General features: G+C 41.8%; 1 protein-coding gene across 1 annotated transcript; it reads right to left on the bottom strand.

Annotated features, from left to right (window-relative positions):
- Positions 1 to 1,426: 1,426 nt before the first annotated feature.
- Positions 1,427 to 11,553, bottom strand: AGR2 (anterior gradient 2, protein disulphide isomerase family member). Its single transcript, XM_032401228.1, has 8 exons — positions 11,495 to 11,553; positions 8,806 to 8,951; positions 8,494 to 8,557; positions 8,327 to 8,379; positions 6,880 to 6,953; positions 5,498 to 5,561; positions 3,074 to 3,157; positions 1,427 to 1,595 (listed from the first exon to the last, which is right to left on the bottom strand). The coding sequence occupies exons 2-8, from the start codon at positions 8,942 to 8,944 to the stop codon at positions 1,546 to 1,548; spliced, it is 528 nt and encodes a 175-aa protein (XP_032257119.1). The 5' UTR covers positions 8,945 to 8,951; positions 11,495 to 11,553; the 3' UTR covers positions 1,427 to 1,545.
- Positions 11,554 to 13,724: the final 2,171 nt, after the last annotated feature.

The following is a 13,724-nucleotide window of genomic DNA, read 5'->3' as shown; positions in this document are numbered from 1 at the left end:
GTTTTGTTTTGTTTTTAAGATTTTATTTATTTATTTGACAGAGAGAGACACAGCGAGAGAGGGAACACAAGCAGGGGGGAGTGGGAGAGGGAGAAGCAAGCTTCCCGCTGAGCAGGGAGCCCGATGTGGGGCTCGATCCCAGGATCCTGGGACCATGACCTGAACTGAAGGCAGACGCTTAACGACTGAGCCACCCAGGCGCCCCCACATATGTACCTACTTGTAAGAAGAGAGCCCAATCCCTCTGCCAATATTTTTACTGAGGATTTGTATGTCATTAAATCAACCATATGTACACAGACCCTATTAGTACATAGTTTTTTGATAGTACTGTGAAAGAGAAAAGAATTTAAAATGTATATTCTGCCCTGGAAAAGATAATAATGCCAAAGAAAAGTTTGTCAAGACAAGCAATAGATAATCAATATATCAATATTCAAAGCATGGTACGGACCGCCATAGCCATTCATGGGCCAAAGAAGTCAGTGGGGGCTGGGTGATAAAGAAATTCCATGTGACAATGAATGTGAGATTCAATATGTAGTGAAGAAATTAATACACAGTTCTAATTCTTGTCATTCAGAATCAAGAGTTGAAAGTAGCGAAAGCTGCTCCCCTATTGAAAGCCACCACCTCTCTCAACTTCTCCAAAAGTAAGTGGTGACCTCTGACCTCTGCTCATAGACATGATGTCATTACCCTTTGCTCTTCTCCCAGCTAGTCACGTTTTAGTGAAGATGGGAACAACTCAACTAAATTTATTCCAGGGCGGTGCTCTAAAATCTTGAGCGACCAAATGTATTATAAGGCGAATTCTTAGGCTTTCTTTAGGGTATGTTCATGGGTACAGATATTCTTTGACCTTTTCACAAAATTAGGGCTCTGATGGAGAAAGCTATCTGTCAGAGACTTTCTCTGAGAGGGTTCAATTGTGCAAAATCCAATTAAAATTGAATTCTTGAAGTAAAGTGTGTACATGGGAGTTTCTGGCCTGGGTGGGGAGGGGTTGTCTTCAAGGAGGTAGCTGATCTTCTTGGGGTGCCTTTCTACATATTCTTTTACACTAACACATATTCTTTTTTGATACTTATATTGACTAAGCTCATGTCTACTTCTAGTCACCCAGTGAGAAACTGTATAGTGATGTGTTAACTTGGACTGTCTTTGGTCTTCATTGCTCCAGTTAAGTCAGTTTTTCTCCTCTTTGAATATTTCGTGTGTCCAGAAGTCCTAATTTGGTGAATGAACTAAATAGGTTTTCTCTGAAGGACTAAGTTGGAGGAAAAATAACAGTCTGAACACCCCCAAAAGGATTTATTTTTTTTTTTTTTAAAAAAAGCATGGCTTACTCTGGTAGTATGCAATATTGTTTTCATGCATGTATACTTGAAACCAGATTTTAAAAAAATAGCTGTTGTAACAATAACCATAATCCAATCAGCATGTCCATCAGTGTGCCTGCATTCTGCAGTGTCTTCTAGCATCTCCTCTGGTTCTAAGTCTCAGGGCCGGACACAGAGGGAAAAGCTTGCAGACGTTTTTTCTCTACAATTCAGTCTTCAGCAACTTGAGAGCTTTCTTCATGTTGTCAAGCACTAATGGGGAAAAAGTTGCCACAGTCAAGATGCCACCAGAAATTATATTGATAGCTCTAGTAAACCCCTAAATTTGGGTACTTTATTCATTGTTGAATGGGGTGCTATTTCATGATAGGGTGAATAGTTGGTAATTTTGTGAGACTTTTTTTTCTAGAAGTATGTGACATGGTTTTACTACAATCCAGTTCTCTTCCAATATTTATCACATGCCTTTTCTACAAAGCACTGTGATATTACCTGTGCAGGATACATGCCTTTAAGGAGTCCAAAGTCGTACTAAGAAATATGCCATTATCTCGAGAATGGCCAGTACTTGGCATGTACTTCCCTGGTCCTCCCGCACCCACTGGAGGCATCGCTCGCTAATGGACCATGATAATCTTTGCTGCGGCCGAGATGCAGCCTCAGGTCTTTTCCCCAGCATGCTGTTCTAGGTCAGTGCCACTCAGTAGGTATTTCTGTGATGATCAAAAATATTCAGTGCCTGTGCGTTGAGTACTTAAACTGTGGTTAGTGTGCCTGAGGAATTGAATTTTAACTTTTCATTAATGTAATGTTAAAGAGCTACATGGAGCTCATAGCTCACATATTGGGCAGTACAGTTCCAGGCAGCTCTAGAACTAGTCATTGAGCAGGATTGGCTCTTAGGACGAAACCCATTTGTCTTCCCAGAAGGACTAATTCGATGTCACACCTAGGTACAGTCTCCTATTGAGGTGCTTTGTCTGCCCTGAGTTTCTTAACTTTTTTTTTTTCTTTCCATTTTATGGCAACTCCAGGGAAAGTGAGTATCTTGCCAAGTCCTGGGAACCGTCTTTCCTACTGATCTTTAAAACTGAACTTAAACTCAACATCAACACACTGAACTACGTTATTTCACTTTCATTATTTGGAAAAAGTATTTAGGGCATGCAGATTCCTAGTACTGGTGTAATAGCACAGTTACTATTGCCCTTGATTCTGTGGTAGGACTTTGTATGAGAGGGCGCCTAAGGAAACATTGAAAAGCAGGTAATATGGTCATAAAATCCTTCTAGAGAAAAAGATATCCAATCTAAAGAATCTTTCATTGAGATTTAAATAAATGAGACCACAGTGATGGGGCGCCTGGGTGGCTCAGTTGTTAAGCATCTGCCTTCGGCTCAGGTCATGATCCCAGGGTCCTGGGATCGAGCCCCACGTCTGGCTCCTGGCTCAGTGGGGAGCCTGCTTCTCCCTCTCCCACTCCCCCTGCTTGTGTTCCCTCTCTTGCTGTGTCTCTCTCTGTCAGATAAATAAACAAAATCTTAAAATAAATAAATGAATGAATGAATGAATGAATGAGACCACAGTGAATATGATCTGCTTGAGGGACACAAGGCTAGTCAGTGTCAAACTGAGTCTCTGTGTGTCTGAGCCCAGCTTTCTCCCTCCTCATCATGGACTCTACTCTTAGTGCAACAGCAATAGACATGTTCACAGGAGGTGACACTTACGTAGAGCTACATCTGAAGGTTCATAAGCATAGAGGCGATTCGAGTATCTTCCAGTGATGTCAGCTCTAACTGTCAGGGATGGGTCTACAAAGAAAAAGCAAACAAGAATGGAGTCGATGTTTCCAAGTAAGCTCTGTTGCATGAGGAAGCCCACCTACTTGTCCATGGCCAGGGAAAGGAACACAGCGTGCGATCCGCCTCGTGGAGTTCTAGTCCGTCTCCTCTGCAACCGGGCCTGTGGCTGCCAGTCCCCAAAGCAGGGCCCGGAGCCCTCGACAGCTGCGCAATGCTATTTGTGGGAAAGGTTATGAACCCTGCTGTCCTATCTATAGCAACCTGAAGACAGAAGAAGACATCCCGGCAGGGGGGTGTTGGGTGCTTTGGTGAAAACACTGGCATTCTCTACTAAAGAACTATTTTAAACTTCTGAAATGCTCATGTTGTAATCTCAGTGTGTTACCAAGAGCAACCTAGATAATTAGAAACCCCCATCCAATGCTAGTTTTTAAAACCCAAGGTTGTTTTTAATGAGTAAAAGAACGCAAACCCGTATGAGTGGCAAAGGTCAAATAAGCATGTAGGGCCCTCTCTATTTTTCACTCTATTGATATCTAGCTGCTTTTAAAAAATAAAGATTTAGGAGTCTTCCCTTATGCATACCTACATCCCTAGAGGTTTAAATCCATTTTCCCATGTTTTATATTTAATTTGAAGCTATCAACTAATGAGAAAAGAAGGCATTTTGAAAATAAGGTGTATCGACAAGGGAGGTACTAGGATCTACACAGGCCTAGAAACCTTGCCTTGTCAGGGAGGCTTGAAGGGGCCTGAGGTACACGTCCTGAAAATCAGATGGAGGAGGCACGGGAGAACCAGAGGCTCGTATGCACGGCCGGCCACTGGTACTTGAGTGGACAATCTGTCATTTCAGAATGTTGGAATGGGCCCCACTGACGTTAATTACAAAAAGCAGACATTTATTTGTTCAACAAAGACTTAAAACCTATTATACTTCTGCTGCGTGCGGAGGATACAAACGCAGGGTCGACTCTTTGTAATAAATTAACATACGAAAAGCTTTTGGAACAGGCAGCCGTGGGCTCACAGAGCTGCCCCTGCAGCGGGCTGCAGACCTGGAACCACCTCCAGAGCTTCAAGAAATCCCTCCTGCCTCCCATCCCGGCGAGATGCTGATTTAATTGCTTTGAGGTGTGGCCCCGGCAGCTTGATTTTTTAAAATCTTCTAGGTGATTCTAATCTGTAGCCAGCGTCTACACTCCTGAGCTGGAGTTGGTTCTTTTGGAAGGAATTGAATGTGGGTTAAAATGCCCTTAGACGGGAATAAATCCTATGAAAAGAACTCCTGCACAGAGTGTCACTGGATGACCTATAAAGTCCCAATTTAAACGTTGTAGATTTTCTAAATCCGAACATAACTGAATCTATAAAATTAGCTCGAGTTCAGCCTTCCTCCTTTTGATCCTTCACTTGTTCTTCTCCCCTGTTCTGTGCATTTAGTGTGAACTTGGATGGATCACACAGGTGCACCACTTGATCAGGTGAGCTCTGCCATGTGATGGATTTATTTATTCATTGTCCTTAAATCAGTATGACTTGGCTCAAAGTCAATCTCAATTCATGTGTCCAATCATTTAACGAATATTTATTGCCAGCCTACCACAGGGTCACGCTGAAAATATGATGGTCAGAAGAAACAGACACAGTCCCAGCCACAAAGAGCTGCATATTTCCCCCTATGGGGGAAAAGAGATACTAAACAATCACCCAATAAATACAAAATTGTATCTGAGAAAAGAGTGACTATTGAGAGGAGCACGGTGCCACAAGAGCACATAATGGCGATTGTGCCAGCTCAGGGAATGACAGTGATGACTAGGTCATGGGCAGGTGCATGGGGGAAGCAGGAAAAGCCTTCCAGCAGAGGGAACAGTGCATGAAAAATAGCAGTGGCTGGAAGAAGCATGGCTCCTCTGATTTCTTTTCTGCCAGCCATATTCCTAACTTGCCCACAAATAATTACAAAAAATGTCAGAAAGAAAAATCCAACATACAAATTGGAAGTTTGCCTGATGAAAAATAAGAATTTACTGGCCTGATGTATTCAGGAAAATGGGCAATACATTTAAATAGTTAACAGGGTGCTTCCTTCTCTGATGTATTTGTGACAGGACATGATAAGTTTACTTTAGTAGATGAGAAACAAACGTGGAAATAAGTGGAAGCTTGAACTCGCTAATGAAGAAATGTGGAGAAATGTAAAGGAATGTTCTACCCCTTGCTAGGCCGTGGCAATGGCATTGGCCATGATGGAGTGGCAGATGAGGGAGGGGGTGTCGGAAGACGAGATATCACAGCGCTTGGGCAATTATCAGTGTGCTTAATCTCATTGTCATTTTTACTTACCAACAAACATGATCCTGGGGACATATTGGCCATCAGGAGAAAGGTGTTTGTCAGTTGTTTCATACTAAGATTAAAAGAAAAGACAGCTTTTAGTTTGTCTATTCTTGAGGTATTGTCAAACTTGTTAATACAGAAATCTGTCCATTACTGGGGGAGGCGTCTCGAGATACTGTAAGGCACATCTCTTCCACAGAGAGTTTATAATACAGATGAGGGGCAAGCTACACACATGAAATAATAAACAAGAGAGCCAACCATAATACAGAACCTGAGGTAGAGAGCTGAATGAACATGATAAAGAGCAAAAAAGTTCAAGAAGGGAGACTATGGAGGGAGTTATGGCATTTGGGGAAGACGTCTTGGATGAGATGGGAGGAAATAGAACAGTGAAAAAAACCAAGTCATTTTTGGAGAAATTACAGAAACAAATAGGCTTATGGCACTCATCTTTAAGGAATGCACGTCAGTTGAGAGACACAGGCAAGAAAATGAATACTGAGGATCCAGTTGGTGCTGTGTTATGAAGGAGGACGCGAAGGTGCCGTGGGTGACCAGAACAGGGCATTTAACCCTCTATGCAAGGTTGACTAAGACTCTCTGAAGTGGGTGGGGAGGAGTCTTAAAAAAATGAATAAGAGTCAGGTACATGGAAAACAAGGTTACTCCAGGCAGTGGGGAGAGATTGCACAAAGGTAGAGGAAAGGCACGGCACTTTCTTCTTTGAAGAAGCCAACCTTTGTCAGCTTGTGACAAAGGGGGCAAAGGGGGAAGGAGGGAGGGAAAGGACATAGGGCTAGGGAGAGTAGTTTTGTGAGTTGTTTATTGTTCGCTTGTTTCCTTTTGGAAGGAAAAGTGGAACCTATTTGTAGCTGAATAGAAAGAACTTGCAGACAGCTCGACCATCAGGAAGGGCATTGATTGTGGAATGCACATGCGGGGGGAGGCTTAAGCCCCTGCACTGATTTGCTTTAGACAGCCCGGGAAACTGTCACTCCTGGGGAGAGAGCCAAGGACTAAGAAGGGGTGCAGGGAGAGAGAAGCCGAGGTCTAAGAAGAGGTGTAGAGCACCAGGAATTTAGGGAAAAGGGCACAGGAAGAGATCTGCAAGGACGAAAGCCTTCCAATTTTTACAGCAACTGAGAAAAACCTGACCACAGAGGCTATTTTTGAGACAGCCTAAAATCGTCAATTACTAAATAAAAGCACAGCCATGCAAGATAGATTATTAGTAAAATATCTTTTTCCTCCGTAATCTGTGAGATGAGGTCTCTGGAACAGACCCCAGTCAGTGCAGCGTGACTAACAGGCATAGGAAAAACGAATCATCCATTTCAAATAATGAGCCATGGAGAAATGTCAGTGATGATGAAAAGTGAACTTACAACTAGATTGAGGAGGACAAACTGCTCTGCCAATTTCTGGATTTCTTTATTTTCAGCAAACACTTTCTTTAAAGCTAGAATAAACAGAAGAATCGGTAAGTATCCATCTCCTCGCTGACTGACACCATTGCTCTCTCATATTTTAAGCTGAACTGTATTTTTAATGTAATATCCAACTTTGCCTTTTTAGCAAATGAATAGTGAAGTAATACCTAGGCCATTGACTACCTTTGCTGCTTGCCATTCACTCATTCACTCATTCATTCATTTGTCCTTTTTTTTTTCAATCCATATTTACTGAGTGATTATCATGTGGTACAACCGGCTTCATGAAAAAAAAAAAAATAAGAAGAAGAAGAAAGAAAGGTAATGTGCTGTCTTCCTAAAGCTCAAATGCTTATGTGGGGAACAGACCATAAACAAGTAAACAGATTATCTAATAACTTCAGGTGGAGATGTGCACTTTAAAAGAAAATAAAGCAAGGCAAGAGGTTTAAGAGCCCTAGAATGTTCAAGGTAGAGCTCTCAGAGGAGGTGACATTAAAGGAGAGAATGATCCATTTGAAGATTTTGGGGGTCTGTCATGCTAGGCAGAGGAGGCTGCGAGAGCAATAGCCCTAAGGCAGGAATGAGCTTAGGTCTCAGGAGGAGGAAAAATGCAAAGGCCAGGCTAGATGGAGTAGAGAAAAAACAAGGGCAGAATGGTAAGAACGCAAAGATAGCCAGGGGCCAGATTATGTCCAGCCTTGTAGGCCATGATCAGGAATTTAGATTTCATTTACTTGTGATAAGAAGCCACTTGAGCACATGAGTGAAAGGGTCTGATTTATGTTTAACAGCCTCACTCTGGTTCGGTATGGAGAGCTAAGTGCACGGTGATCAGTTAGGTGGCTGTTAAAATAGTCTAGACAAGATGTGATCTTGGCTTGGATCAGGGCGGTAGAAATGAGTCAATAGGAAGTGGCTGGATTTGGGCAGGACCTACATGATATATGGAGCCCAGGAGAAAACAAAATTATGGAGCCCCTTACTCAAAAATTACTACGAATTTTTAAGACAGCAACAAGCAGAGTTTTAAATCCAGCATAGGAAACTTCCAGGGCCTTGTGTGACTGCACAGCTTACACACCCATCAAGCTGGGGCTGGCTTCTGGATATATTTGGAAGGTAAAGCAGTGGTATTTGCTGATGTAGTAGATACAAGATACAAGAGAAAGCAAGAAGTCAAGGATGGATCCTAGAGTTTTTTTTTTCTTTCAAAATGTGCACCACTGGTTAACACAAAGTATGGAAATATTTGAATTTACTTTAAAATATGTTTTATTACATAAGATATTCTGTTTTATTTAACTGTGCTAGGCGCTAAGGATAAAAAGATGAGTGACCTGAACCTTGTCCCTAAAGCTAAAAGCCTATAAAGGAAATTATATTTAGAAGAATAAATTACCTTGACTGTGTGGGCATTCATCCAAGTGATGAATAATCATTAAGGGCTTGTTGCTGTAAGAGACAGAGATGGGGTAATTTTTAATTAGTAAGATTTTATATAAAGCTACGTATCACTAGAGGGTGCTCCTGGGAGCTTTAAGAGAACTCTGTGACCCTCGTCTTTACCTTGTCTTGCATTTGTATAAAGCTTCTTCGTAGGTCTGAGTCCAGATGAGTTGATCACCCCAACCTAGAACAAAAGGAACCAGTATATTTAAAAGCTATTACAATTTCAGACTAAAGCTGTTGAAAAGCAATGGTAAAGACTGGGATAAATATATACTAGATACTAATCGAATGCAAAACCCTCTAAAGAAAGTAGAATTAATGATAAACTTTGATACATTTAGAAGAAACACGTTCAAGAATATTTTTGGCACACAAGCCTCAGCTTCTCAATGAAGTGGCACTGAAAGGCGACCAAAAGCTGACTCGTACCTCTGGAGAGGGTCTGGGGCAGTTTGGGTCCAGAGTCCTTGGTGTCTTTCTTAGCCCCTGATTTTGCTGTGATATCTTTGGCCAGAGTGTAAGAGAGGGCGACAAGGAGCAAGAATGCTGACACCGAGATCTTCTCCATGGCAAATCTGATACGGAAAACAAGGAAAATATCAGTAAAACAAAAGGGAATTAGCAGCCTTCACAGCCTTCGGACTGTATCACAACCCTGGGATACAAAGGAATTGACGCTTAGTTGAGACTGAAAACATGCAGCTGGTATGAGAAACTCCCTTGCGCAGAATTTTCCTAAGAGTGCTAGTGTGAATATCTACTGACTTTTGTCTCTATCAACAGATACAGACCCATGTAGATATAAATATACTGATGGAGCTCTCCATAGAAACCTACAGTATAGAAATAGGTATATAGATATATTTATGAAAATAAATGTATATACTCTTACAGTTAAGGGAATTTACATTTAAATTTTATATTTCAGAAATTTTACTACTGGAAGGCACCTTAGGGGTTACCTCCTCCATTTCTCAGGAGATGGGTACAGAACCGAGTCCTCCGGATCTTGCCAGTTTGCAGTGCTGGCTCCCATTTTCCCCTCTTGAAACAATTCCCCTAAACACACATACTTCTTTAGCCTTCTGTTAAAATGGGGATGTTGCCATTAAAGAACAAGATCTAAGTAAAACGAATCCTTATTTAAATTCAAACTGCCAACTTTGTCACTTAACTGAAAACTTATACCCAGCTAACTCTCTCCCTAGTGTAACATTTACTCAAATTCCATTTATTAGTTCTGAGGTGACGAAAATCTGCCCATGCAAGTTCATTCCACTGAAACAATTCTCTGACTCTCTCCATGGGCTTGTTATCGGTAGGTGATCGTGGGCATGTATTTTTGGGCACAAAAATATTCTGTGGGGCTTAGGACACAGAGAAACCAAACCCGTGTGTGTCTCTTTGTTAATTTTTTTTTTCCCTTCCAGTATTTCACAGTTGATTCTTCAGGAAAGTTACAATACTACAAGGCAGAGGCCTGTAGACAGGAAAGGGACCAGTTAGATAAGATCGATGAGTGAGTGGGAGAGTGCACTAACTAGGAGAGTTGGCGCTAGTAAATCACTGCGGTTATCTCTCACGTGCAGAATTAGAGATGGGATTCCAGGAAAGACAAAGACTGAAGTTGCTTCACAAATACCACGCTAATATGGGTGTAGGTCTCCATAAACTTGCAAAGGAAGCAGGATGGGCTGTCAATGCTTAGTATTTTTAAGGGGGGTGAGTTTCTCACGTTCTGATAGCTTGAGTGGGAATCTTTGCTAAGCGTTAGCTGTTTTTAAAAAAAGCGTTTGAAGCTACCCAATTCCGATGATGCCTTGGCTTCAGCCGACCAGTTATCATCTATCCAAATCATAGTATGTGGCCACAAAATGTCTTACTCAAAAAAGACATAAACAAAAAGCAAAGATACACTTTCTTCATTCTCTACTCGGATAAGAATGTGTACTCTAGGTCAGCAATTCCCAGCCTTCTTAGTACAAAGATTTCTTTTTAACATAGAGGAGAAAAAACAGAACAGGAACTTGGATGTGAGCATAATTGTACCTTTAAAATATGAATTGATTCAGAAACATATCATGGCAAATAACTACTTGGAATTTATCAACAAACATTTGACTTTGTATTTTATTTATAGCAACAGCATCTCTTTATATCAGAAAAAATCGTGACCCCCAGGTGAAGCATTTTATCTATTTGGCTCATCGACGGTTCTTGCTGTATGCCCCCTTGTCATCCCTCCGCAGCTCACCGGTTGGAACTACTGACCTAATGCATGTGTTTATGGCAGGATGACTCACCTAACGCCACTCCTGCTGGATAAATACACTGCTGTAGGCTCACTTTCTGAGATTCATTCTATCAAGTTTTCATAATAAGTGGACTCGGACTCAGCTCTGCAAGGGTCCTGCCTAAACCACCTCAAAACAGAACGCTAACCATGGGAGATAGAATTTGGATGCACACGTGCGCACACACACAGACACTCTATGGAACCGCCCCTTTTTACTGGTCACTGTATGTCTGCTTATCTTTAGCAGGGAATGAACTTGCAGGAGGTTTCAGGATCCCTGTTCATAAATGCTTCAGGAAAGCAGCCAGATCTCTCCTCTTAGAGCCCATCCCATGAATTTCAAGACTGAAGATGTAACAAGAGTATCTTTACAGCAGATGGAGAAAGAGAACTGTGTTTTCTGATGTGCAGTAATATTGTGAATTGCAGCTCCTAGCGGGCAGTCTGAGCAGAGATTTGCCAGGCCTGTGGGCCTGTGCTCTAGCCAGTAGGTGAGAAGCAGAGCAGTTGATGGTGAGAAGTGCACGGTGACGTGACAGAAGACGCTGGGCCCTGTCCCAGGCCTGAACACGGTTAGAGCTCACCCACGCTTAAGCCTCTTGTTTCTAGAGGGAGAGAGCTTACCTTGAAACAGCTCAGGAATGCAGCCCTCTACCAGCTCCGGCCAAACAAAGGCCCCAGTAAGCCTTTGATGGAAATTCCATTATTTCCCCTCCAAACCCCTGGGAACTACCTTGCACTTCTCTCTCTGTTGATTCCTGCAACTTTACAAAGTGATCAGAGCGAGTGCCCTGCGGAGCCTTACCTGATTTCCCCACCCACCTGTCCGTGTGAGCCAGCTGGCCTCAGTGCGGTCCAAGCCTCCTACTGTGCTGGCTCAGCCCGAGCCTCTATTTATGCTCAGAGCACACCTCAATCCCACCCACTAATCCCGTATTTACATGTTGCAAACTCAGAAAGGAGCTTTCCTTTTCCCCAGCAGTGATCTTCCCTGGGCTGAAGAGTTCCTTGTTTTTAAAAATAACATTGCGAAGGATATGTTTTTCAGTATGCATGTTTTTAACTGTTTGTGAAAGTATATTGTTAAGAGATTTGGAAAGATGGGCAGAGTGCCAAATCCAGGTAAACTTTAAATGAAGACATTTGATTTGCCGGAAGGCTGATTTGTCTTTATATGATTGGATGGAGTGTGTGGTTGTAGATTTTTTTCCCCTCCCCCTTGGGCAGATTGCTTTTATGTAGTTGAGAACACACAAGAGATGATTCACAATTCTAACTCCTCCAGTCACCTGACCTGCTACCCTCCATTGTAGTACAAATTATTTTCCACCATACATTTCCTCTTCCTGACAAACAAAATGTACATTCACAATGGCTATGAAGAAATTACAAATCAAGTATTCACAAAGTATTTCAAAGCTGAGGAAGTTATTGAAAAAAGATACCTAATACTATGAGTTTTTATTAATTACATTGTAGTTGAATATATGTAGCAACTTCCCTCGAAAAAGTTCAAAAGTAATTCACAGGTATTCTCTCATTTAAGGGCAAACTTTCCTACAAGACCTGTAGAGAGTAATTTACCTCATTTTTCAGACCTAGAAACTAAGGTCTGCAACTAGTTTATTTCACTCAAGATTATGCAATTATTCACTAAAGATTTTAAGACTGATTTTCTATAAAAAATTTCAATCCTGAGTTTTGTTCATGAAGCTATACGCAATCCTTAAAGCTCAGAATGGGTAAATCTTTAGCAATAGAAAATTAACTAATGGGATACAAACCCTATAAAAATAACTTTTTAAAATGAGTTAAGATCATAATATTTCAAAACATTTTCAAGTATATACATATATATATTTTTTTTTTATTGATTTGACAGAACGAGAGAGCAGGAGAGCACAAGCAGTGGAAGCCGCAGAGGGAGAGGAAGAAGCAGGCCCCCGCTGAGCAGGGAGCCCCATGTGGGACTCGATCCTAGAACCCTGGGATCATGACCTGAGCCGAAGGCAGACGCTTAACCAACTGAGCCACCCAGGGGCCCCTCAAGTATAAATATTTTTTGATAAAGCCAAAATTCCCATGGGCAAAATAGTGAATTTTCTTTCACTTCCAAATGAGTTTACAGAGGTAATTTCTTTAGAAGTTTGACCGAAGACTGGTTGGCTCAGTCGGTTGAGCTTCCGACTCTTGATTTCTGCTCAGGTCATGATCTCAGGGTTGTGGGATAGCCCCACATGGGGCTCCACACTCAGTGGGGAGTCTACTTGAGATTCTCTCTCTCTCCCTCTGTCCCTCCCCTTCTTGCACGCATCGTGCACTCTCTCTGTCTCTCTCAAATAGATAAATAAAAAAAAAAAAGTTTGAAGACAATGATTTGAGCTGAACTTTAAAACTGCAAAGGCTTTTATATAAACCCTTAGTCTATTCAGCCCGTAGAATATTCAATTCAACCCCCTCAACTGTGCAGATGAAAAAACAAAAATGTTAAAAAGCTCATGACACTGAAGATCCCCACGACTCCTTTAGAGCATTGCTGGGACCAAAGCCCAGGGGTCCTCTAGTCCATCACCTGCTCAGAGTGGAAAGTGGGCAGGATTTGGGGTCACAAGATTTCAATCTGAATCCTGCATCCTGGTGCATGCTCACCAGACAAGCAGAGATACCACTTAACTTCTCTGAAACTTCGGTTTTCTTTTCTATGAAGCGGGGATGGTGTTAACGGTATATAACTGTTTTGAGTACTAAATGAGATTTTAATGAATTAAGAAATGAGAAAGTACCTGGTTTTATTAGTTTGCTAGATGTGCTGGAACAAAGTACCACAGAGTGGGTGGCTTAGACAACAGAAATTCATTTTCTCACAGTTCTGGAGATTGGAAGGCTGAGATCAAGATACTGGCGAATTTGATTTCTTCTGAGGCCTCTCCTGGGCTCCTCAATGCCGTCTTCTTCCTACATATTCTCATGGCCTTCCTTCTGTACCTGTGTCCTAAATTCTTCTTCTAAGGGCACCAGTTATCTTGGATTAGGGGCCGTCCTAATGACTTAT

Source organism: Phoca vitulina, unplaced genomic scaffold (assembly GCF_004348235.1).
Source record: "Phoca vitulina isolate PV1807 unplaced genomic scaffold, GSC_HSeal_1.0 scaffold4, whole genome shotgun sequence".
Lineage (NCBI taxonomy): Eukaryota > Metazoa > Chordata > Mammalia > Carnivora > Phocidae > Phoca > Phoca vitulina.
The sequence above is the reverse complement of the archived record's forward strand: the minus strand, read 5'-3'. Positions and strand labels throughout refer to the sequence as shown.